Source organism: Balaenoptera musculus, chromosome 3 (genome assembly GCF_009873245.2).
Source record: "Balaenoptera musculus isolate JJ_BM4_2016_0621 chromosome 3, mBalMus1.pri.v3, whole genome shotgun sequence".
Taxonomy (NCBI): Eukaryota; Metazoa; Chordata; class Mammalia; order Artiodactyla; family Balaenopteridae; genus Balaenoptera; species Balaenoptera musculus.
Window position 1 is genome coordinate 164,332,632 of NC_045787.1, and position 22,401 is coordinate 164,355,032.

The following is a 22,401-nucleotide window of genomic DNA, read 5'->3' on the forward strand; positions in this document are numbered from 1 at the left end:
CCCCCAGCTTCCCTCCGGAAGTTCAGCCTCAGCGCCCAGCATCAGGCGGCCAGCTCAGTCCCTGGGTCCTGGTGGGACTTTTGGGCAAACGTCCTGATGGGCCAAACTTAGGACAGATGCTCTGTCTGGTCCCATGAGTTGGTAGCTAATAAGACAGGGTTGGGGGAGGGAAATGCAGCTTCTTGGTGGGGGGAGTGGACAGGGGTGCAGTGATTGACATCTCTAGTGTTTCCTCCCACCAATCTTGAACCTGAGGGGTTTTTGACTCTGTTCCCTCCTCCAGGGCCCACCTGGACCAACAGGGATACGGGGTCTTGTGGGACACCCAGGCTCCCCGGTGAGTGCTCCCAGCTTTGTGGCCATCCCTGGATCCCCAGTGGGAAGGGACAGTGCTCTCCATGGTGACTCGGGCCCAAACTCAGCCCTGACCCTGACCTACCCCTCCATGCCAACGCTCAATATGAGCTCACCCCAGAATCTGACTCAACCCTGACCTCAACCCCTGAACCCCATCACAGCCCTAATCTCAACACTGCTTGTGACCTTAACCTCAATCCCAACTCACACCTGATCTGCACAGCCAACATTAGCCGAACCTGACCCCGTCTTACCCTTAACCCCAGTCCTGACCCACCCTCCAAGGCAGACCCCAAACCTGGGCTCAAACTCTGATTCTACCTTGGCCCTAACCTCAAACCCTACCCTACATCTCAACCCCATCCGGACCTTCCCCTCACCACCTTAACTGACCTCAACTTGACCCTGACTCACCACCCAAGGCAAAGTTTTTAGAAAAACTTTGACTCAACCCTTGACTTCATTCCTAATCTCTGATGCTTAACCTGCATCCCCAACTTCAAACCCAGTCCTGACCCTCTCCAAACTTAATCCCAACCGTGAACCTCAGTCCTGACTTTGACCTTGAGCCTCTCTCCAACCCTTGACACAGACCCTAACTGTGCCCTGCCCTGTCCTCCTCCCAGGGGGCAGATGGGGCTCAGGGACACCGGGGACCTCCAGGCCTCTTTGGGCAGAAAGGAGATGATGGAGTGAGAGGCTTCACGGGGGTGATTGGCCCCCCTGGCCTGCAGGTAGGTGTCTGAGTTTGGGGGTAGAGCCTCTGGTCCTTCCCACTTTGTGCCCCAATTTTGCTTCTTTGTTCCACAGGGGATGCCAGGCCCTCCTGGAGAAAAGGGGGAAGTTGGAGATGTAGGGTCCATGGTATGGACAATGGGGGCAAATGGGGGGGTGGTGGTAGGGCAGGGGTGGCCATTAAACCGATTTGGGGGGGCACATTGTCATTTTAAGGATCCTGTGGGTCACCAGCGCCAAGGGTGGTGTTTGTGATTAGTGGAGTTTTGAAGGGCCATGGGGTCACTGGATGCTCTTCTGACTGTCCCACAGGGTCCCCATGGAGCTCCAGGCCCTCGGGGTCCCCAGGGCCCCAGCAGATCAGAGGTGAGGACTCTGGGAGAGGGCAGGATGCCTCAGAGGTGAGGACACGGCTTTCCCAAGAAGGGGCTGTTGGGATCGCACAGTCCCAGCTGTACCCCTTGCTGTCTCTCCAGGGTCCTCCAGGGCTGCCTGGGGGAGTTGGTCAGCCTGGAGCAGTGGGCGAGAAGGTGAGAGAGAGAGAGAACAGGATTCTGCCCGGGGCGGGGAGGCACAGCCAGTCCTGCCTGGGGGTGGCTGTTCTGGCTGCCAGGATGGGAACACTCCTCACCTTCACTTTGCCTCCTGCAGGGTGAGCCAGGGGAGCCTGGAGACCCGGGACCCCCAGGAATCCCAGGCATCCTTGTGAGTAACTTTGTCCAGTGTCGCTGCACCCATCTCAGGGAATCCCTGACCCCTGGGCATCTAGGGCCACCATGACCTCTGCAGCCCTAGGTCACCCACTGACCCAGGACCTACATGCATCCCCCGTTATCTTGATGACAGAGCCCTGAAAGGTATCAGGGTTGCTACATAAAGTTCTCTAGGTTGTATACTGCACAAGGGTGTAGGGCTGAGGAGGCAGGTGGGGCTCAGATCTAAACCACAAGCCCTGGCTTGGGGATGAGTCGCCCAGAGGGGATCCCTTTTCTGATTCACTCCAGGGTGGCACATGGGCTAGCCCAAACTTGTCCATGACCTCTGGGCAACTGGACCATCCTGACCCCTGACTCCTATAAATCCTAGATTCCTCTGACCTCTGACCCTTGGGCAGTCTAGGCTACTCTGACCCTTAACCCCAGGAAAGCCCCAGGCCACCTAGATTCCTGAGTCCAGGTATGCTAACCCTTGACCCCTGGAGAGTCCAGGCGCCTCTGAACTCTGTTTCTGCAAAGGGGCCCAAGGGAGAAATTGGTGAAAAGGGGGATGCAGGCCCATCTGGGGCAGCTGGACCCCCGGGCAAGAAAGGCCCCCCCGGAGAGGATGGAGCAAAAGGGAACGTGGTGAGTCCTGGGGGACATGGAGGCAGAGACTCGGGGGAGGAGCACATGTGTCACCTTGGACCTGCTCCCCAACTTCTAGCCGGGGGGGGGGTGGTTCCCATCCTCCAGTGTGCTGATTCCACAAACAACCTGGAACATGGCTGAATGAATGAATGATTGAATGAAAGAATGAATCAATATAAAAATGAAGTGGTTATATGTCATTGCAGTAGGGGAAACTTGATTCCACACTGAGTTGTTCTAACAATGCTGGCAAGGTCAAGGTTGAGACTCATGCTGGGTCAGAGTTGGCTGATGAAGGATTTGCCATCAGGGCAGCGGTTGAGCCCCTCCCACCATGGCGATGGGGCTCGGGCTTGGGAGGGAGAGCAGCAAGGAGCTTCGGAGTCTGAGGGACCTTGATTTGAATCTCACCACCCCACCGCTTGCCGAGTCCTTTCTCTGAGGTCAGTTCTATCTGTGAATCCCAAGCCTAGAGGATGCAGTGAGAGGATGCATGGAACATTCTTAGCTCACATTAAACACGAGAGTGTTCCTTCTACCAGGGCTGGGATTTTGTGTTTTGTTCACCATTGTATCCCAGCAACCAGAACTGTGCCTGGGCACAGTTAAATGAATGAATGAATGAACGCTCCATCGTTCAGAGATATAATTATCCATCATTCTGTGTTCCAGGGCCCCACAGGGCTCCCAGGAGACCTAGGCCCCCCCGGAGACCCTGGGGTTTCGGTGAGTGTGACCCCTCCTTACTCGAAAGCCCAGCATATTCCCTATTCTGTCCCCATCTCCACAAGCCCCCCACAGACCTGGGCAAGGTCGATAGAGAAAATAACCTTCACTTTCCTCCAAACCTCACCCCTAAATTCTCATGTGCCCCCATGACCCCTTCCGACTTTGTTCCTCCCACCACAGGGTCAAGACGGCCCCCCAGGGGAGAAGGGAGACCCTGGAGATGTGGGGGGACTGGTGAGTAGGGGGACAGAGGATATGGTGCATGAAGAGGGGGGTCGGGGCTGGTGGGTGGGTGAATTGGGGGGTCAGGTGAGTGGGTTAATGAGGTACCCAGGGCCCTTGTAGATGCACCTGCTTTGCCTCTCTGGGGCCTCACCTTGAATGCGAGCAGCTTGAGGGTGGAGGCGGGAGATAGCTGGTGCTGGGTGATATGTGGGGAAGGCTGTCTTCGCATCAAAGGCATCCTGATGGGGACATATGTATACGTATAACTGATCCACTTTGTTATAAAGCAGAAACTAACACACTATTGTAAAGCAATTATACTCCAATAAAGATGTTAAAAAAAAAAGGCATCCTGAAACCGTCATCCTCAACTACCCTGCTGGTTCTAATCTCCATAGGGTCCACCTGGTGCTTCTGGGGAACCCGGTCCCCCTGGGCCCCCTGGCAAAAGGGTGAGTGTTGACCACCCCACCACCACCTCCTGGCTGCCCTGGCTCCAACTTTGTTCCATTCACTCTCACAGCCCCCCTCTCCCTGCTACAAACCCCCCACTCATCCCCAGAGCACCCACTCACCTCACAGCCCCCCACTCACACTTTCTCCCCTAAGGGTCCTTCTGGTCACACGGGTCGAGAAGGCAGAGAAGGGGAGAAAGGTACCAAGGTGAGTGCCCCCTGCCAAGGTGGTGGTGGGGGGTCCTTATCCTGACCTGTCAGCCAACAGTTGGGCCATCAGAATGGGGAGAGGCCTGGGACACCATGGGTGCTCCAATTCCGCCCCCCTCCCTGCTGGTTCTTGGCTGGTGGGTGGCGAGGCAACCACCCCCTGACTCTCTCTGCCCCCTCCCTTGCCCCTGTCCTTTTCAGGGGGAACCAGGTCCTGACGGGCCCCCAGGGAGGACAGGCCCAGTGGGGACTCGAGGGCCCCCTGGGCGTGTCGGGCCTGAGGGTCTTCGAGGGATCCCCGGCCCTGTGGTGAGTGGGGTGGGAACAGGGACAGGGCGGGGTGGGGGGGGGTGGGATCCTGCCTTCCTTAGGTGCTCCCGTCTTGTAATTTCTCACCATAGTTAGCAGGAGCTGACCCTGGTGGGCAGTGGGGCATCCACATTGAGTTCTGGCAGAGTTCAGCCCCCCATGTTCTGCTTTGCCCTAGGGTGAACCAGGCCTCCTGGGACCTCCTGGACAGTTGGGCCCTCCTGGCCCCCTGGTAAGAGACTCCTTTGTCCCTGAGGTCCCAGCGCTGGGAACCACACTGGGCATCCAGTGACCATCTAGTGACCATGGGTGCTGATGCTGCAGACTGACCTCTCATTGACCATCCATCTGATGGTCCACCCTTAACCATCTATACTAACCATCTCTTCTCATCACTCATCTCAATGATCTACACTGGCTATCCACACTGACCCTCTATCTTGATGGTCTACATTGACCAAACAGACCACCTATCTTAATAGCCTACACTGACCATCTACATTGATGTTGACCACTGACCATCCAAGTTGGCCATCCTCCAACAAACCCCTTCATTCATCTCTCATTATCCCTCCTCTTTCTTGACCAGCATCCCCATGACCACTTCCCTGGTAATTCCATTTGAAACCTGGGTAATTTCCCGTTTGACCATCCCCCAATCACTCACATGGACCTTGAGGCTTTCTGTTTGAGACTCACCAACTGACCCTAACTCTCCTTCCAGGGGCCCTCTGGCCTCCCAGGGCTGAAGGGAGATGCTGGCTTCAAGGGGGAAAAGGTAAGGATACCTCCTTCCATTATTCTCCTCCCCCACTTACCTCCCTCTCCTCCACCTTTACCTCCCTCTGTAGCCAGAGGGCTAGGAGATTGGGGTCTCCTCTGCTCCAAACTCACTACACCAAGGCTCTAGGAGAAAAGTCTCCCAATCCCCCGCCCTCACTTCTTCCCCAACATGTGCCTCTTTTATCCTCCAGGGCCACATCGGATTAATTGGTCTCGTTGGTCCCCCTGGGGAGGCTGGTGAGAAAGGGGATCAGGGTTTGCCAGGAGTGCAAGGCCCCCCTGGCCTCCAGGGAGAACCTGTGAGTGTGTGTCCTGCCTCGAGTGGGAAGATTGTGTTCAGAGGGTGGTGGGAAGGCAGAAGTGGGGCTTGTTTGGAGACTGTGGGTGTGGGGATTTGGGAAGCCTGGGTCTAGAATAATAGGGGTTGTGTCTGGAGAAAATGGGGGGCTCTCTCTGGGGACTTGAAGGTTGAAGTCTGCATCTGGGGTTTGGGGTCTTCTTTGGAGGGAATTGGAAGCCTGTCTGGGGGATGTGTCTGGACCATAGGGATGAACCCTGTCAATGATGACTCTGATGTCCTTTCTCCAGGGTTCCCCTGGTCCCATCGGCTCTCTGGGCCACCCTGGGCCCCGAGGTGTGGTGGTGAGTATGAGGAGTTTGTGGGGTGGGGTCACCTTGTTGGGCCAGCCAGGACTCCGGCTCTCCCTGTCTCTACCCCACAGGGTCCTCCAGGACAGAAAGGCTCAAAGGGGTCCCTGGTGAGTACTCACTGTTCCCTTGGGCTCCCACATCCCAGCTTCCCAGCCCCCTTCACGGCGCCAGAACCCTCAGGGCCTTTGCATTCATTCATTTATTTATTCAGTCAGTCAGTCAGGCATTCAACAAGTATTTCTTCAACACCTACCATTGTATTTTATCAAATCTAAGATGCCATCCATTGTAAGATGAGCCATTATTTTATAAACTGCTACGGAAGAAAACAGTTCTGCCAAGTAAACTATGACTTGTCACAGATGTTAAGACGATGACTTCAGAGATGTTCACATATAGAAAGAAAATTTGCAGTTTATGCTTGGTGCTGAAAATTGCATGTCCTTACCCCCAGTGCTCTCTGTGTGTGTGTGTGTGTGTGTGTGTGTTGGCAGGCAGCGCTCTCCATAGACAGAGTTCACACCCAAATGACTTCTCCCTACAGGGATCCCAAGGTCCCCGCGGAGACACTGGCCCCCCAGGTCCCCCCGGCCCCCAGGTGAGTTACCCAGGGACTATGTTGGAGTGTGTCCCCCTTGGGTCCCTCAGTGCCCAGAACTGGACGGAACACCAGGTGTTCAGGGGGTGCAGGTGGGGTGGGAGGTGGCCCAAAAGCTGAAGGAGGAACTGGGCTGTGTGTAGGGCGTTGGGGGGGACATCCATGGGGGCTCTGACCGTATCTCGTATGTCCATCTCTCCTGGCCTTTCTCTGTCTCTATCTCAAACACTTGTTTACTATTTTTATCTTTGTTTCTCTCTTCCGGGCGCACCCTCTCTCTGTCTCTCTCTGTCCTTGTCTCTCTCTCTCCTTTGCCTGACTTTGTGGTTCTGTCTCTTTTTATCGTCTCTCCGCTTCGGCCTCTCCCCATCTCTGAGCCTTTCTTTCTCTCTCCTTCCCGTGTCTCCCTCTGTTTCTGACTGTCTATCTCCCCCTGTCCCTGTCTCTATCTCTCCCTCCCCTTTCTCCTCTCCCCCTACCCCTGTGTCTTTCTGTCCCCCATGTCTTTCATTTCTGCCCGTCTCTCTCCCTGTCTCTTCCTCCTGCGTCTCTGATCTCCTCCTCTCCTCCATCCCCACCTCCGCCCAGGGTCCATTTGCGGAGCTGCACGGGCTGCGCCGGCGCCGGCGCTCGGTCCCGGGCCTGGGAGTCCCGGAGGGCGGCCTGGAGGAGGTGCTGGCCTCGATAACGTCGCTGAGTTTCGAGCTGGAGCAGCTGCGACGCCCTCCGGGCACGGCTGAGAGCCCGGGCCTCGTGTGCGGCGAGTTGCACCGCAACCACCCGCATTTGCCCGACGGTGAGGTCCCGTCCCTCCCCCGGTGGGCGGGGTGCCTTGGGGTCCTCCCGGCTCATCCGCCCTACCTGGCTCTGCGGCAGGGGAGTACTGGATTGACCCCAATCAGGGCTGCGCGCGGGATGCGCTCAGGGTTTTCTGCAACTTCACGGCGGGAGGAGAGACCTGCCTTTACCCAGACAAGAAGTTTGAGACCGTGAGTACCTCTGGGGGCGAAGTGGGAGGTGGTGGTGGTGGTGGAAGGAGGGACAAGACTCTGGAAACCATTTCATTCATACCCTGCCCACACACACACACCAGGCGTTGACTGGGACTTTATTTTTCCTTCAACCAACATCTATTGAGCACCTACTGTATGCCAACTCCTTGAAATGCTGGGGTTACAGCGGAGAATCCAAAACAAAACAAAACAAAACAAACTTCTTTGCTTTGCTGTTATGGAGCTCATTTTCTATGGGGAAAGACGGATAAGAAAATCTAGTAAAGAAATCAATAATGATGGAGAACCTTGAAGTAGCAGGTATGTGTGCCAGCCCGAAGCGCCTGGCTGCATTAACAACCACCAATGTGGCCATTCTGTTATCATTCCTAAAATAGATAACCAACAAGAACCTACTGTGTAGCACAGGGAACTATACTCAATATTTTGTAATAACCTATGAGGGGAAAGAATCTGAAAACAATAGATATGTATTAGATATGTATGTATGTATAACTGAATCACTTTTCTGTAACCTGAAACTAACACAACATTGTAAATCAACTATACTCCAATTAAAAAAATAAAATTCTGTTATCATCCCCCAGACAGGGAAACTGAGGCACAGAGAGGGGACAAGATTACCCACGACAGTCTGGCTCTTGTCCCAGCCCTTAACCACGCTCTATTGTGCCTCCTAACCTGCTGTCTTATAGGCACCGTGGGCTCACTGCCCTCCACCTGGTCCCCCAGAAATCCTGGGGTTCTCCATCAGGGAGCCCTGAGCCTAACAGCCTCTGACACCAAGCACCAGGCTTAGCTCTAGAGGGCAGTGGGTGAGCAGTGAGCTTCTGGACCCTGGACTGCTCGGATTGGAATCCAGATCTGTCACCTCAGTTTTTTCATCTGTAAAGTGGGGTTCAAGAAAGTATCTACCTCATAGTGTGGTTGTGCAATTGAGGTGCCAATGAACGTATCAGGGGACACTGATCGAACACTGACTATGTGCGTCGCTGTGTTAATACCTCTACTGCAGGTAAAACACGTTGTAAGCGCAGGGCCTGCAAAGGTGCCCAATAATGTTCTTCTTATTTATTCTTATTTTTTACTGGTCAGAGCCTTGGTTTAGTGGGAACTCAGATACCTTAGTGGATGCAAATTTAGACGAGCTCACCCCCACCCAATTTATGGGGGCTTGAGGGCGGGGCTTGATCTCTAAACAGTTGCTGAAACCTGAGGCCTGATCTCTCACCATTTCATCTTCCTTCTGCCCAGAGAGAGGCTGGGGCAGGGAGTGAGGAACATTCTTGGTTTGGGTTCCCCAGACACAGACCCTGAGATGAGGGTTTGACAAGGGCAAGTCATTTATTTAGGAGGTGATCCCAGTAGGGGTAAGTGAGAGGGGCCAGGGGAGGCAGCCAATAAGGGGTGTGCTGTTAAAACATCACCATTGGACACCCAGGGCTCAGTTCCACTGGGGACTTCCGGGAGACAGTGTAGGGTAGGATCCTGGGAGCTGTCCCCCACCTCGGGGAGAGGGAGCCGGGGCATTTATCCACCAGCTCTCGTCAATCATTGGTGGAGGCTGCCTCAGAAGGCAGGACCACCCAGCCTCTTGGGTCTGTCCTGTGCACCAGCCAAGCCCAGTCCAACAGTCAGAGAACAGCCTGAGAGTCCCTGATATTTACAGTCAGTAGCTTTCATTGTGGGGAGGTAAATGCAGAAAGGACACGGTGGCCCCCTGGGGCACCTGCTACACCCTCCCCTCCATCCCCCAGGTGAAACTGGCCTCCTGGTCCAGAGAAAAGCTTGGAAGCTGGTATAGCACATTCCGTCGAGGGAAGAAGGTGAGTTGCCCTGGAGGCCAAGGTGGGGATGGTATAAAAATTGGTGGGAACCAGCATGGGAATTGGAGGAGGTGAGATGAACAGGATAGACTCACTTTGCCTTCCTGATGATCACAGCGTCAGATGTATGATAGGGCAAGCACAGGTCATGGTGGCGATCCAGAGGCAGTGCTGGAAGGACCTGAAGGCTTCCTGGTAGAAGTCACAGCTCAGCTGAGGTCTAAGGAATAAGCTGGGTTGCACGTTTGGGAGGACAAGGAATAGTGTTCCAGGCAGATGGAACAGGATATACGAAGGCCCAGAGTCAAGAGAGGGCCTGATAAATTTAAAGAAAAGGTGACTTGCTCTGCTTTAGAGAGTGTGAGGGGGAATGTGGTAGGAGAAGAGGCTGGGGAGGTGGGTGTGAGCTAGGCCCACTTCCTCAGAAAGATCTATGAGCAGTAGGGAGCCATGGAATGTTTTTAAGTGAGGGAGGGACCGAGATTAAATCTCTGTGATAGAAAAATACCTCTGAGCTGGTGGTGGTGGTGATAGGGAAATTGGAGGCTGGGAGACCCAGAAGACTGATGTGTTGGTCCAAGAGAGCAAGGAAAGGACCAGGCTGGAGCTGGTGCTATGGGGATGGAGAGGAGGGCATGGCTTAGAACAACCTCTAAGAGAGCAAGTCAGTACGACCTAGTAATTGATGAGATGATAAGTCAATAGGACCTAGTAACTGATGAGATGGCACGGTGAATAGGACCTATTAATAGTAACTGATGAGGTGAGTAATTGATGAGATGAGTAATTGATGAGATGGAGGGGAGGGAAGAGGTCGGGATGACACCCAGGTTCCTGGTTTGCGGGACTGATGTCTAGTGAGGTTCTAAGATATGTAAATGGGAAGAAGGTCAGGTTTACGGGATGGAGTGGAATCCTGGGTTCATTTGGGATTTGTTTATGTAACATATATGTGTATGCTAAACATTGGGAACATAGCAGCAAAGAAAACACAGTTCCTGACTTCATGAAGTTGATATTCTACTGGGAATATGACCAAGGAAGCAGACAGACAATAACCAAGGAAACAAAGCTATAATATAATGTCAGGGGGTACCTTGGTTTGGGTTCCCCTGAAACAGACCCTGAGGCAAAGACTCAATTGCAAGGGGTTTATCTGGGACGTGATTCCAGAAAACATCAGTTGTGGAACATGAAATGGTACAGGGAAGAGAAGGAAGCCAGGACGCATTACCAAGCCAGTTATCTCAAGCCAGTGATAAGTTAATAATATATTTTATGTAACCCAATATATCCAAAATGTTGTCATATCAATATAAAGATTATTGAGGCATATTAAACTTTTCCCCTCTGAGTTCTTCAGAGGCTGGTGCATATTTTATATTTATAGCACATCGTAATTTGGACACTAACTTTCCTTGGAAGTACTTAGATTGCATAAAACCTGCAGTTGCAAAAGTAGATTCACATCCTCAAGTTGTTCCAAACCTCAGTTTTCTGATAAATGGATTGAAGCTCAGTTATTAGTTATAAATTAAAGTTACAATTTTTAAATTAAATAATTAAATAAAAAATTAAAATTTAAATGGATGGACCTAGAGACGATCATAGTAAGTGTAGTAGGTCAGACAGAGAAAGACAAATATATGATATCACTTACATGTGGAATCTAAAAAGAATGATACAAATGAACTTATTTACAAAACAGAAATAGACTTACAGACATAGAAAACAAACTTACAGTTCCCAAAGGGGAAAGGGGAGGGAGGGATAAATTAGGAGTTTGAGATTAACAGATACATACTGCTATATATAAAATAGATGAACAATGAGGTCCTACTGTATAGCACAGGGAACTATATATTCAATATCTTGTAATAACCTATAATGGAAAAGAATCTGAAAAATAATATATATATGAGTATATGTATATATATATATATACACACACATACACACATATATATACACAAATAACTAAATCTTTTCACTGTAAGTCTGAAAATAACACGACATCGTAAATCAACTATACTTCAGTTTTTTAAAAATGGGTGCCAAAAGAATAAAATTTAGATAAAATTTTGAAAAGTTTCTCGGTCTCACCGGCTGCAATTTCAAGGGCTCAATAGCCACACGTGCCTAGGGGCTTGCAAGAGAACCGTGGATGGCCGGATGGCTGGTGGGGCTGATATAGATGAGGACATGGCGGGGTGGGGTGGGGGGCAGGTCTGCGGTGAGTGGAGATCCTGGGAGGTGGGTACCTCAGAAAGAGTAGAGGCGAATGGAGTACCCTCACCTCCTCTTTGTCCCACCTCCAGTTCTCCTACGTGGATGCTGACGGAGCCCCGGTGAGTGTGGTACAGTTGACCTTCCTGAAGTTGCTGAGTGCCACAGCCCGCCAGAGCTTCACATACTCCTGCCAGAACTCGGCCGCCTGGCTGGATGAAGCTGCAGGAGACCATGGCCGCTCCGTCAGTTTCCTTGGGTCCAACGGGGAAGAGCTGTCCTTCAACCAGACGGCAGCAGCCGCCGTCACTGTCCCCTATGATGGCTGCAGGGTAAGGGAGGGGTGATGATGGCTGCAGGGTAAGGGAGGGGTGATGATGGCTGCAGGGTAAGGGAGGGGTGATGATGGCTGCAGGGTAAGGGAGGGGTGATGATGGCTGCAGGGTAAGGGAGGGGTGATGATGGCTGCAGGGTAAGGGAGGGGTGATGATGGCTGCAGGGTAAGGGAGGGGTGATGATGGCTGCAGGGTAAGGGAGGGGTGATGATGGCTGCAGGGTAAGGGAGGGGTGATGATGGCTGCAGGGTAAGGGAGGGGTGATGATGGCTGCAGGGTAAGGGAGGGGTGATGATGGCTGCAGGGTAAGGGAGGGGTGAGGGGCTGGCCAGGGCAGGGCGGGAGGCTGCGGCTGCCCTCCCCCTGACTCGGCATCCGTGTCTTCCCATGCTCAGCTCCGGAAGGGACAGACGAAGACCCTCTTCCAGTTCAGCTCTTCCCGAGTGGGATTTCTGCCCTTATGGGACGTGGCGTCCGCTGACTTTGGCCAGACGAACCAGAAGTTTGGGTTTGAACTGGGCCCCGTCTGCTTTAGCAGCTGAGAGCTTCAGGGGTGGGAGAGACAGTGAGGGAGCCCCGGATGGGGCACATTTGGTGCTGAGGCTTTGAAGCCATCATATTTATCGTCTCCTGGGACTGTGGGGCCAGGGGAGAGTCTGCTCGTTACGGTCAAACAATATTCCTTCTCCGTTCCGGAGGTCTGGAGGCTGGACTCCCCTGGCCCATGAGCCCAGTTTCCCTGCACTGCTCCCCAGCTGGCATAACTGTAGTCTGGTTGTTTGTCCCCTTCATGCTCACCCGATGCTCAGCTCCCTCCCCCGACCCCCATGCAATGAACTTCTAACTCAGAGCTGATGAATGCCCCCCCGTGCCTGCCTCCCACCCCTCAATCAGTGCTCTCAACACCCTTTGGTGCTACCTTCCCCATAGTTAAGCACTGGATGTCTCCTGATCCCAGGCTGGGACCCCATCACTCATTCCTATTTTCAGGTGGGTTCACAGTGAAGGGACCGAAGTCAGACTCCAGAGGGAAGTGGGACTTCCCTGGACTGAGCTGTGTGCCCCTTCTGCTGCCTCGGCCCAGCTCTGAATACTGCTTCCCCCCCATATCTCCCCAAATGCACCTTGCCATGCCAGATGGTTTGGGGACCAAGATGGTGGGGGGTAAATCAGGATCCTAATGGTGCTGCCCTATTTATACCTGGGTCTGTATTAAAAGGGAAAACCACCTCTGTTGTATATTTAATCTGCTTCCTCCTTAGAGAAGGCTGGGATATGATGAGAGAGATTCTAGCATGATCCCCCTGCCCCCCCCACCCCACCGCCCCAGGCCATAGGGCATAATTTGCATCTCAAGTCTGAGAATAAACCAGTGAACTGTGTCCCTGTCTGTCTTTCGTCTGACGCTGGCCGTATCTCTCTTAGGGTCAGGCTCTTGTCTCACCTGAGGAATCTGCCACCACTTGTCTTAATAATTGAGTCTTTTGGTAGAGGTAGCTTTGGGGGTTGGGGAACCTAATTATAATGGGATTCACTGGAAGTGACAGACCTGTTTATTAACTTAGGCTGCTAGAGGAAAAGTTGAAAAAATAGCCAGATCTCTAAGAGAGCAGATCTTAAATGTTCTCAGGACAAAAAAGAAATGGTAAATATGTGACGTGATGGAGGTGTTAGCTAATGCTATGGTGGTAATCTTTTTGCCATATATAAGTGTATCAAATCAACATGTTATATACACTTTAAACATCCACAACGCTATATGTCTATTATATCTCAATAAAGCTGGGAAAAATTGTGAACCTATTAGGAAGACATCTAAACTTTAAAAAAGAAAATAGCCAGATCTCCATGTTGACCTTGATTGCTAATGGATATAGGATTTCTTTCTGAGGTGATGAAAATGTTCCAAATTGATTGTGGTTATGGTTGCATAAGTCTGTGAATACCCTAAAAAAAATTGTGAACCTATTAGGAGGTTGATTGGTCCTGGAATCACTGGCTGAGCTGAGGGGATGTATCAAGAGGTGACATGGAATGTGGTTTTGGTTTGAGATAAAATGACTAGGGGTCAAAGGTTTGGGTGGCAGGTCAAGGGAGTGAGTTGGGAGTGAAGAGAATTGAATTATGAGTTGACCCTTGTGGTGAGTTGGAGGTTAGGGGTTAAGGGTAGGGTAAATTACATTGAAGTGGGTTGAAGATAAGTGGAGTTGGAGGGTGGTTTGAAGTGTGTTGAGTCAGTTTGGGGATCTGTTGAATTGGGGGTTGGAATGATGAGTGGATTGCATTAAGGGTTTGGAATTGGATATTGGGTTGAATTGAATTAGGGTTGATTTAAGAAGTAGAATGAACTGAGTAGAGGTAAGTAGGGGTTACTATGAATATGGGGTAGGGATTGCCAGTTTGGTAAGTTAAGATGTGATCAGTTAAGATGAGAGTTGGGTTTGGGGTGACTTGAATTTGGAGTTAGATGTTGGGTTGAAGGCTTTAAAAAACAGATTTATTGAGATATAATTCACATACCATATAATTCACCCATTTAAAGTATATAATTAAATGGTTTTTAAGGTATTCACAGACTTGTGCAACCATAACCACAATCAATTTGGAACATTTTCATCACCTCAGAAAGAAATCCCATATCCATTAGCAGTCACCCATCATCTCCTCCAAACCTCTCGGTGGTAGGAAACCACTAATCTTTCTGTCTCTGTGGATTTGCCTATTCTCCACATTTCATATAAATGGAATCATACAATATGTGGTCCTTTATGTCTGGCTTCTTTCATTTAGCATAATAATGTCACAGTTCATGTTGCAGAATGCATCAGAACTTTATTCCTTGTTATTGTTGAATAATAATTTACTGCATTTTGTTTATCCATTCAGCACTTGATAGACATTGTTGAGTTAGGAGTGATGGAGGGCTGGTGTGAGTTAAGTTGGATCAGGTGGGATTGTGTGGGTAGAGGTAGCAGGTTGGAGTGAATTGCCTCCCTCAAACCCAGAGCTTGGGACTTCCCTGGTGGCGCAGTGGTTAAGAATCCACCTGCCAATGCAGGGGACATGGGTTTGAGCCCTGGTCCCAGAAGATCCCACATGCAGCGGAGCAACTAAGCCCGTGTGCCACAACTACTGAGCCTGCGCTCTGGAGCCCGCGAGCCACAACTACTGAAGCCTGTGCGCCTAGAGCCTGTGCTCCGCAACAAGAGAAGCCACCGCAACGAGAAGCCCGCGCACCGCAACGAAGAGTAGCCCCCGCCTGCCGCAACTAGAGAAAGCCCGTGCGCAGCAAAAAAGACCCAATGTAGCCAAAAATAAATAAATAAATTTATTCAAAAACCCCAAAAACCAGAGCTTACTCTGCTATTCCTGCCAGCAGCCCTCTAAGGCCACCTGAATACTTGCTCTGGATTCCTTTATTCATTCCATAAATGTTACTAAGAGTGCTAACTCTATGAAGAATATTGGTGCCCAGAGGTTAATCAATGAGTTCATCCCTTTATTCACTTATTCATTTGTTTAGCTCTATTGAGTGTGTACTCAGCACTAGGCATTGCTCAAGATGCTGGGGTTAGAAGAAAGATGCCGTATCTGCCCCTCAGTATCTTACTCCTGAGGAAAACAGATTATACACAAATCTCTATGTAATGTGACTTCAGGTAGTATTAATTGTTGTGAAGGAAAATCAAACAAGTTACATGGAAAGTGATGGAGTCGGGGGCTTATTTGAAATAGGTTGGTCAGAAGAGGCTTTGCTGAGGAACTGGTGTTTTAGCAGAGACCTGAAGGATGTGAGGGAAGAAACATGTGGAGTCTTTTTTTTTGGCCGAGTGGCTTGAGGGATCTCAGTTCCCTGACCAGGGATTGAACCCAGGCCACAGCACACAGCAGTGAAAGCCCAGAATCCTAACCATTAGGCCACCAGGGAACTCCCCATGTAGAGTCTTGAGGAAGTATCCGACACACATTGAAGAACCCAGAAACCCTCAAATACCAATGAGGGCTCTTGAGGGGGTGGTGTTTCTCCTGGTCATCTCTTCTCCAGATGTGTTGCTTTTGCTGATTTCTTCACCTTGGGTTGACGTCTATCAACCCAAATGTAGACCTGAGCCTGCCTTCCTTTTAGTTCCTCTCTCAAACATCTTTAACTCAAGAATGCATATGGTAACACCAGTGCTGTGCGTTATTTTCCTCCTCCTGGGCACACGTGACTGAGATCACATCTCCCAGCTTCCCTTGCAGTTATGTTGGGGACATGTGACTGGGTCTTGGCCAGTGGGATAAAACCTCCCGCATAGCCCTCCCTGCTCTTTCTCTCTATTCCATGAAGACCTTGGAGATCACGTGTGTAAGATGAACATGTCATACATGGAACTAGTAAGGGGCCTGCTTCCATGAGTTACTGCAGTTGACCCTTGAACAATGCTGGGGTTAGGGGAGCCAAGCCCCACACAATCAAAAATCTGCACATAACTTTACAGTCAGCCCTCTGTATCCGTGGTTACAAATCTGTGAGTTCAACCAACCCCGGATCATGTAGTAATGTACATATTTATTGAAAAAAATCCACAAAGAAATGGACTTACACAGTTCAAGCCCATGTTGTTCAAGGGTCAGCTGGACTTGGAAGAACACTGCCAAGAAGACCTTCATTAAACATGACCAAGAAATAACTTAATTGTTTTAAGCCCTTGAGAGTTTAAAGAATTGCTTGTTACAGCAGCTGTCATTAATTATCCTGACTAATACAGTGAACAAATCCAACTTTTACTGAAGGTCAGCATGTAAGCGTGTGTGAGAACCAGGATGTCTCATTGCAGGAAAATCAACATGTTAAAATTTACTATTGAATATCCTTATCCTCAAAAGTGCCCGCCGCTGTGAAATTGTCACTGGAGGTGTGCTCTTCCCAAGTCCAAGTTTCCTACCATTCTGCTGTCCTCTCCCATCTTTCCCTCCCTGACACCTCTTCTTGCCTACCCTCGTCACTCCCTTCCTCTAAGCCTTTCTGCTTTTTTTTTTTTTTTTTTTTTTAATTTTTGGCCAAGCTGCATGGCTTGTGGGATCTTAGTTCCCCGACCAGGGATCGAATCCGGACGCCCTGCAGTGGAAGCTCAGAGTCCTAACCACTGGACCGCCAGGGAAGTCCCAAAGGCTTTCTGCTCCTAGATCAAATTTATCTCACTTTCTTATGAAGAACCACCCCCTCAACCCTTCTTACAGACCCTGGCTTCACGCCCACATGATCCATGATTAGTTCAATTGATTGTCTGCGTGCCAGACACCGTTCATCGAATGTTTTCCCGAATGAATTTATTTATTCCTCATCACAACCTTTGAGGAAGATTCTGTCACTACCCTCATTTTGCAGATAAGGAAACTGAGAAACAGAGAAGTAGAGAGTAACTTGCCCAGAGACTAGAGCTGAAGATTTTGCTGAACAAAAAAGCCATCTTCTCCCTAAAGGGAATTATTTCCAACGTAATTTTAAAAATTACATCCAATAACAGCCCAGGGTTTGAATGCAGGTCAGCTGGCACGCCCTTTTGCAACTCCAATCCCACGCTGGTACAGGTATTTTGGAGGGGAGGAACAATTAATAGTGTAATGAGGACTCTTTAATTAGGTAAAAGCTCATTAAAGAATTAGAAACTCGGCCCTGCTAAATTAAAGGGTAATTGACAAAGGTGTAAGGAGGGAATTTTAGGCCTTGCACGCTCAGCTCTGTGTATTTACCCAGCATCAGCACCGGCACCCTGGCGGCTGCTGGGAAACTTCCAGCTGATTTGCATATTCAGCAGCCGTAATTAATCACACTGCTTGTGCTTCAGGAGCAATTACTCCCGAGTTGGGGGTGGGGCAGGGCGGCCAGCGTGGGGGACCGCCTGCAGATTCAGACAGGGTTGTAGGGGGTGGGTGGAGCAGGGGATGTTACACATACACACTCACAACATTGTTGGAGATACAAACAATGACATACGTAGACCAAGGGCTCATGGAATCGGACCCTCATCTTGTCACCTCCTTCCATCCCCTGCTGCTACCACAGCTGCAAGTCACTTCCCGGACCCACAGACTCAGAGAGGCAGACCCGCATCACACACTCCCCTACACCCTCAGCCAGATCCAGATACACTGACACACAAAGGCCACACAGACAGTTGCACACACCCAGTTGTGTCTGGACATACACCTAGAGCTGCCCTGCAAAAACAACCGTGTTCACAAACCCACCCTCAGAGATGGAGCCACATCTGGAGGGAGATCCCCATTGTCACACATAGAAATACTGTATCCTGGGGCCTGGCACATGCTAGGCACACAGAGGAACACGCAGCCCCACACAAAGACATGCCACCAACACACAAGCCACAGATGTGGGCCCAGGTAAACTCCAACATGGGTGGTTCAGAGATAACCCTCCCTCTGCCCACACATTCATTCATTCATTCAATCAATCAACCAATCTTTGTTAAGCACCTACCATGTGCCAGGCACTATTCTAGGCTCTGGGGACCCAGCTGTGGACAAAACAAAGATCCCTGCCCTCGTGGAGTTAACACTCTAGTGGTGCTGACAGGCAGTAAGCAAATACATATATGATATGTCAGGTGGTGCTATGAAGAAAAATAAGGCAGGGAGGAGGAATAGAGGGGTGTTCCTTGAGACAGAGTAGTCAAGGAAGGCTTCCTGGAGGAGCCATCCCTGAAGTGGTGGCTCATACAGAGAGAGAGGGAGGGAGCCATGTGACATCTCACACAGCCAGGCCCAGAGGCACTGACCCATGCAGAACCGCACCGATCCACATCTGGCCATGCAAAGAGGTCCTGACCCCACAAGGGCAGACGTGTGGCCTCCTGTGCTGAGTGCCCCAGACACCAGAGCTTCCTTTCGAGAGGACGGGCCTGGACCCTGAAGGTGACAGTGCAGCACTGGGAAGACGGGCGGCTGAGCAGACGGAAGACCCAGATTGACACCAAGAGGTTGTCCTGTCTTTCCACGATGCTAGTCTAATCTCCTTTATGCACGCTTTTTCCCCCTTGGTAAATTTCTTATTTTATTTTATTTTTGTGGTGAAAAACTGCATAACATAAAATTTACCATCTACCATTTTTAAGTGTACAGTTCAGTAGTGTTAAGTATATTCACGTTGCTGGGCAACAGATCTCTACAACTTTTTCATCTTGCAAAACCGAAACTCTATACGCATTAAACAACTCTCCATGCCCTCACACCTCAGCCCCTGGCGCCCACCTTCTACTTTCTGTCTCTATGGATCTGACTCCTCTAGGGACCTCACATGAGGGGAATCATGCAGTATTTGTCTTTTTGTGACTGGCTTATTTCACTCAGCATCATATCCTCAAGGTTCACCTATGTTGTAGCAGGTATCAGAATTTCCTTCCTTTTTAAGGGTGAATGATATTCCATTGGATGGATGGACCACATTTTGTATATCCAGTCATCCACTGATGGACACTTGGGTTGCTTCCAGCTCTTGGCTACTGTGGATAATGCTGCTATGAATATGAAAGTGCAAGTATCTCTTTGAGACCCTGCTTTTGATTCTTGTGGCTCTATCTCCAAAAGTGGAATTGCTAGATTGAGTATTATTTCTTTTTTAGAAATTGTTTTCATCCAGACACACATTATGTACAATAAAATGCACTGATCTTAAGTGTTCCATTGGAGGAGTTTTGACAATTGTCTACACACCCTAAACATGATGTAGACTGTTTCTAGCACCCAGAAAATCCTGATGCCCTTTCCCGTGCCCCCACTCCACCCCCGGAGACACACCCTCTTCTTGGATCCATTCCAAGTGTGGCAAAACTGATGAATGAAATATGGAAGGTGTATGGAGGTGGTGTGGTGTAGTGGTTAGAGCCAAGCCACCTGGTCCAAGTTTCAGCTCCTTTGCTATAACAGATGTGACCTTCACCCCTCTGAACCTCAGTCTTCAGAGCTGTAAAGTGGGGTGAGTAATAGCACCTACAGCGTCAGATTGTGTGAGGATTAAAGTAGTTAAAATAGATCACATACTTAGAACAATGTCTGCCATGTGGTAAGTGCTACAAAAGTGTTGCATTTTAAGTGTTGCATATATAAAAATATGCATACATATGCAACACTTAAAATGCAACATACATATAAATACATGGGGAGAGAGAGAGAGGGAGAGAGAGAGAGAAACTTTATAATGAACCCTCATGTGCCCACCACCCAACCTAAGAAATAAAGCATCATACCCACAATTGATGCCTCCTGTTTACATTTCTGCCATTGCATTCCTCTCCCTTCCCCAGCAAGGGTAGATGAATATGGAGAATTAAAAACATGGGTTTAGGGACTTCCTTGGCGGTCCAGTGGTTAAGACTCCGTGCTTCCACTGCAGGGGTTGGGGGTTCGATCCCTGGTTGGGGAGCTAAGATCCTGCATGCCGTGCAGCGCGGCCAAAAAAAAATACATAAAATAAAATGTAAACCATTTACCCATTTTTAAGTGTCCAGTTCAGTGACATGAAATACATCCACATTGTTGGGCAACCATTCCCACCATCCACCTCCAGAACTTTTTCATCTTCCCCAACTGAAACTCTGTCCCCATGAAACCCTAACTCCCTGTTTTTTCCTTTCCCTAGGTTGTGGGAATTTTTGACCTCAGTTTATTTCTCCATGTTTACTGCTTACAGGAAGCTATATCCAGGGATGATGTACAACATGATATTGCAAGTTTCTAAACTATCTCACGCTGGTACAATATTGAACATGTTCTTTTGCGACTTGCCTTGTTAGTTCAGCCAGAGATTTTTTTCATCTTCTCCATGTAGGCACAAGTATTTCTAGTCTTGTCTTTTTAATTGCTTTGAAAATGCTCACCTCAGCAGAGTTAGCTGTTCTCCTACTCATAAACTTTTAGGTGTTTCCCATTTTGTTCCTCTTCAAACATCTGGGCATGTGTTGCACATAGTAAGTATCTCCAGGGTGTATAAGTATATAAGAAGTTAGGAAATTCTGGGTTAGGGAGAAGGTGCATTTTCATCTATCCTGAGTATGATCTTTATGCTGGTTGCCCAAACCTCACTAGGTAACTTTCAGATCACCACTCTCCCCAGACTCCCTTTTGGCCCTAAGACAAAGTCCAAGTCCTTCTACCTGCGGTTCTGGCCTCACTTGTCACCATACCTCATCAGGAGACCTAGCCTCCTGCACCCTGTGGCCTCAGGGCCTTTGCACCTGCTCTTCTTTCTGCCCACCACGCCCTGCCAGCTCTTACTCATCCCTCGGATTGCAACTCTGGTGTCACTCCCTGATGCTGACCCCTCAGGCTAGATCTGGGCCCCCCAGTCACACTCAGTGAACCCTGCCCATCTGTGCAGGCACCCCACTCCTAACTCTCAATTACTTGAAAACGGGGCTGCCTCAAAGCCAGTGCAGGCTGGGCCTGGATTGAGTGCCCGGTCTCTGCTTGCGGATAGATGGAGGAGTCTGTGCATCTGCCTTGGGGCTAGGGTGGCAGCTGCACAGAGACCTGGGCTCCTATCCCAGTTCTACCACTTGCTAGCTGTGTGACCTCAGGCAAGTGGCTTAACCCCTTTGAGCCCCTCACTTTCCTCTCCTGGGAAACCCTTCCCAGGGCTGTCGCAGGGGTTGAAATGAGCCCCAGCCAGGTCTGGCTCAGGGTAGACCACTCTTGGTAGGAGCTGCTGTGGTTCTGAGCCAAGTTCCGGCCCCATAACCTTGGATTAGGGCTTCGCTCCTTCCTGGCTTGGCAGGGCTGGGAAGTGATGTTAGGTCTCCGTGTCCCGCCAGCTCATTCCTCAATTCCCAGGCCTTTAATGGGAACCATATGCGCTGGACGCCTGCCGGCCCACCCGCCCTCCCGCCTCCGTCTCCTCCCCCAGAGAGGCCTCCTGAGTCATCTGGGCCCCCTCCCCCTCCCCCGCTTCTCACAACCTCATTCCCACACTGCTCCGGCCTGGGGTTCGCGTGTCGTGGGTGTCTGTGTTGTGTCATGAGTCCCTGTGGGTGTGTGTGAACTGTCTGCCTGTACTGTGTGTTTGTGTGTGTGACTGTGTCTGAACTGTGGGTCTGTGGGTGGGTTTTATACAAACGGTGTGCCTCTTCTGTGTGTCTGTGTGTTGTGCTTAAACTACCCGCCCTGTTTTGTGTGATTGTCTTGTGAGTTTGTGCATGTTACTGTATGAACGCTATGTCTGTTTTATAGATCTGCACATACGTGAATCTGTGTGTGTGAGCCGTGCGTCTGAACCGTGGGGTTTGGGTGTTTTTTGTGTCGGGGGTCTGTGTGTGTGTTGGATCACCTGTATTTGTGAGCGCTGGCTCTTGGGTAACTGTGGTTGGTTCACCTCTGACGTTCTTCCACCATTTGATGGGTGTGTGTGTGGGTTTCTGTGGGCTCTTCTGCCTGGAACGTGTATCTGGCTGTGCGTCACGTGTGGTTGTATGTGCTGGTTCTGGGTGACACTGTTCCCTCTGAGCATGGCATTGTGCCTGGACCACTTATCAGGGTGCAGTGTCCCTGGGTGACTGTACGTCCATGTTGTGTGCTTGTGTGTCAGTTCACTTGAGGCCAGGCCTGT

The 22,401-nt window shown here is 50.3% G+C and overlaps 1 protein-coding gene across 7 annotated transcripts in view; it reads left to right on the forward strand.

The window, feature by feature from the left end:
- COL5A3 (collagen type V alpha 3 chain) overlaps positions 1-13,180 on the forward strand; it is a 38,036-nt gene extending 24,856 nt beyond the window's left edge. For 5 of the 7 annotated variants that reach the window (XM_036848391.1, XM_036848390.1, XM_036848394.1 and 2 more), the window contains 24 exons: positions 284-337; positions 984-1,091; positions 1,168-1,221; positions 1,405-1,458; positions 1,569-1,622; positions 1,744-1,797; positions 2,328-2,435; positions 3,111-3,164; positions 3,348-3,401; positions 3,791-3,844; positions 4,002-4,055; positions 4,259-4,366; positions 4,545-4,598; positions 5,091-5,144; positions 5,341-5,448; positions 5,738-5,791; positions 5,872-5,907; positions 6,345-6,398; positions 6,987-7,194; positions 7,275-7,387; positions 9,169-9,237; positions 11,556-11,795; positions 12,194-12,306; positions 12,789-13,180. In XM_036848391.1, the coding sequence (XP_036704286.1) occupies positions 284-337; positions 984-1,091; positions 1,168-1,221; positions 1,405-1,458; positions 1,569-1,622; positions 1,744-1,797; positions 2,328-2,435; positions 3,111-3,164; positions 3,348-3,401; positions 3,791-3,844; positions 4,002-4,055; positions 4,259-4,366; positions 4,545-4,598; positions 5,091-5,144; positions 5,341-5,448; positions 5,738-5,791; positions 5,872-5,907; positions 6,345-6,398; positions 6,987-7,194; positions 7,275-7,387; positions 9,169-9,237; positions 11,556-11,795; positions 12,194-12,306; positions 12,789-12,888 (2,013 nt within the window). In that variant the 3' untranslated portion in view covers positions 12,889-13,180. Of the gene's footprint in view, positions 1-283; positions 338-983; positions 1,092-1,167; positions 1,222-1,404; positions 1,459-1,568; positions 1,623-1,743; positions 1,798-2,327; positions 2,436-3,110; positions 3,165-3,347; positions 3,402-3,790; positions 3,845-4,001; positions 4,056-4,258; positions 4,367-4,544; positions 4,599-5,090; positions 5,145-5,340; positions 5,449-5,737; positions 5,792-5,871; positions 5,908-6,344; positions 6,399-6,986; positions 7,195-7,274; positions 7,388-9,168; positions 9,238-11,555; positions 11,796-12,193 lie in introns of all 7 variants that reach the window. The other 2 variants (XM_036848396.1, XM_036848395.1) reach the window with 1 other exon arrangement.
- Positions 13,181-22,401: the final 9,221 nt, after the last annotated feature.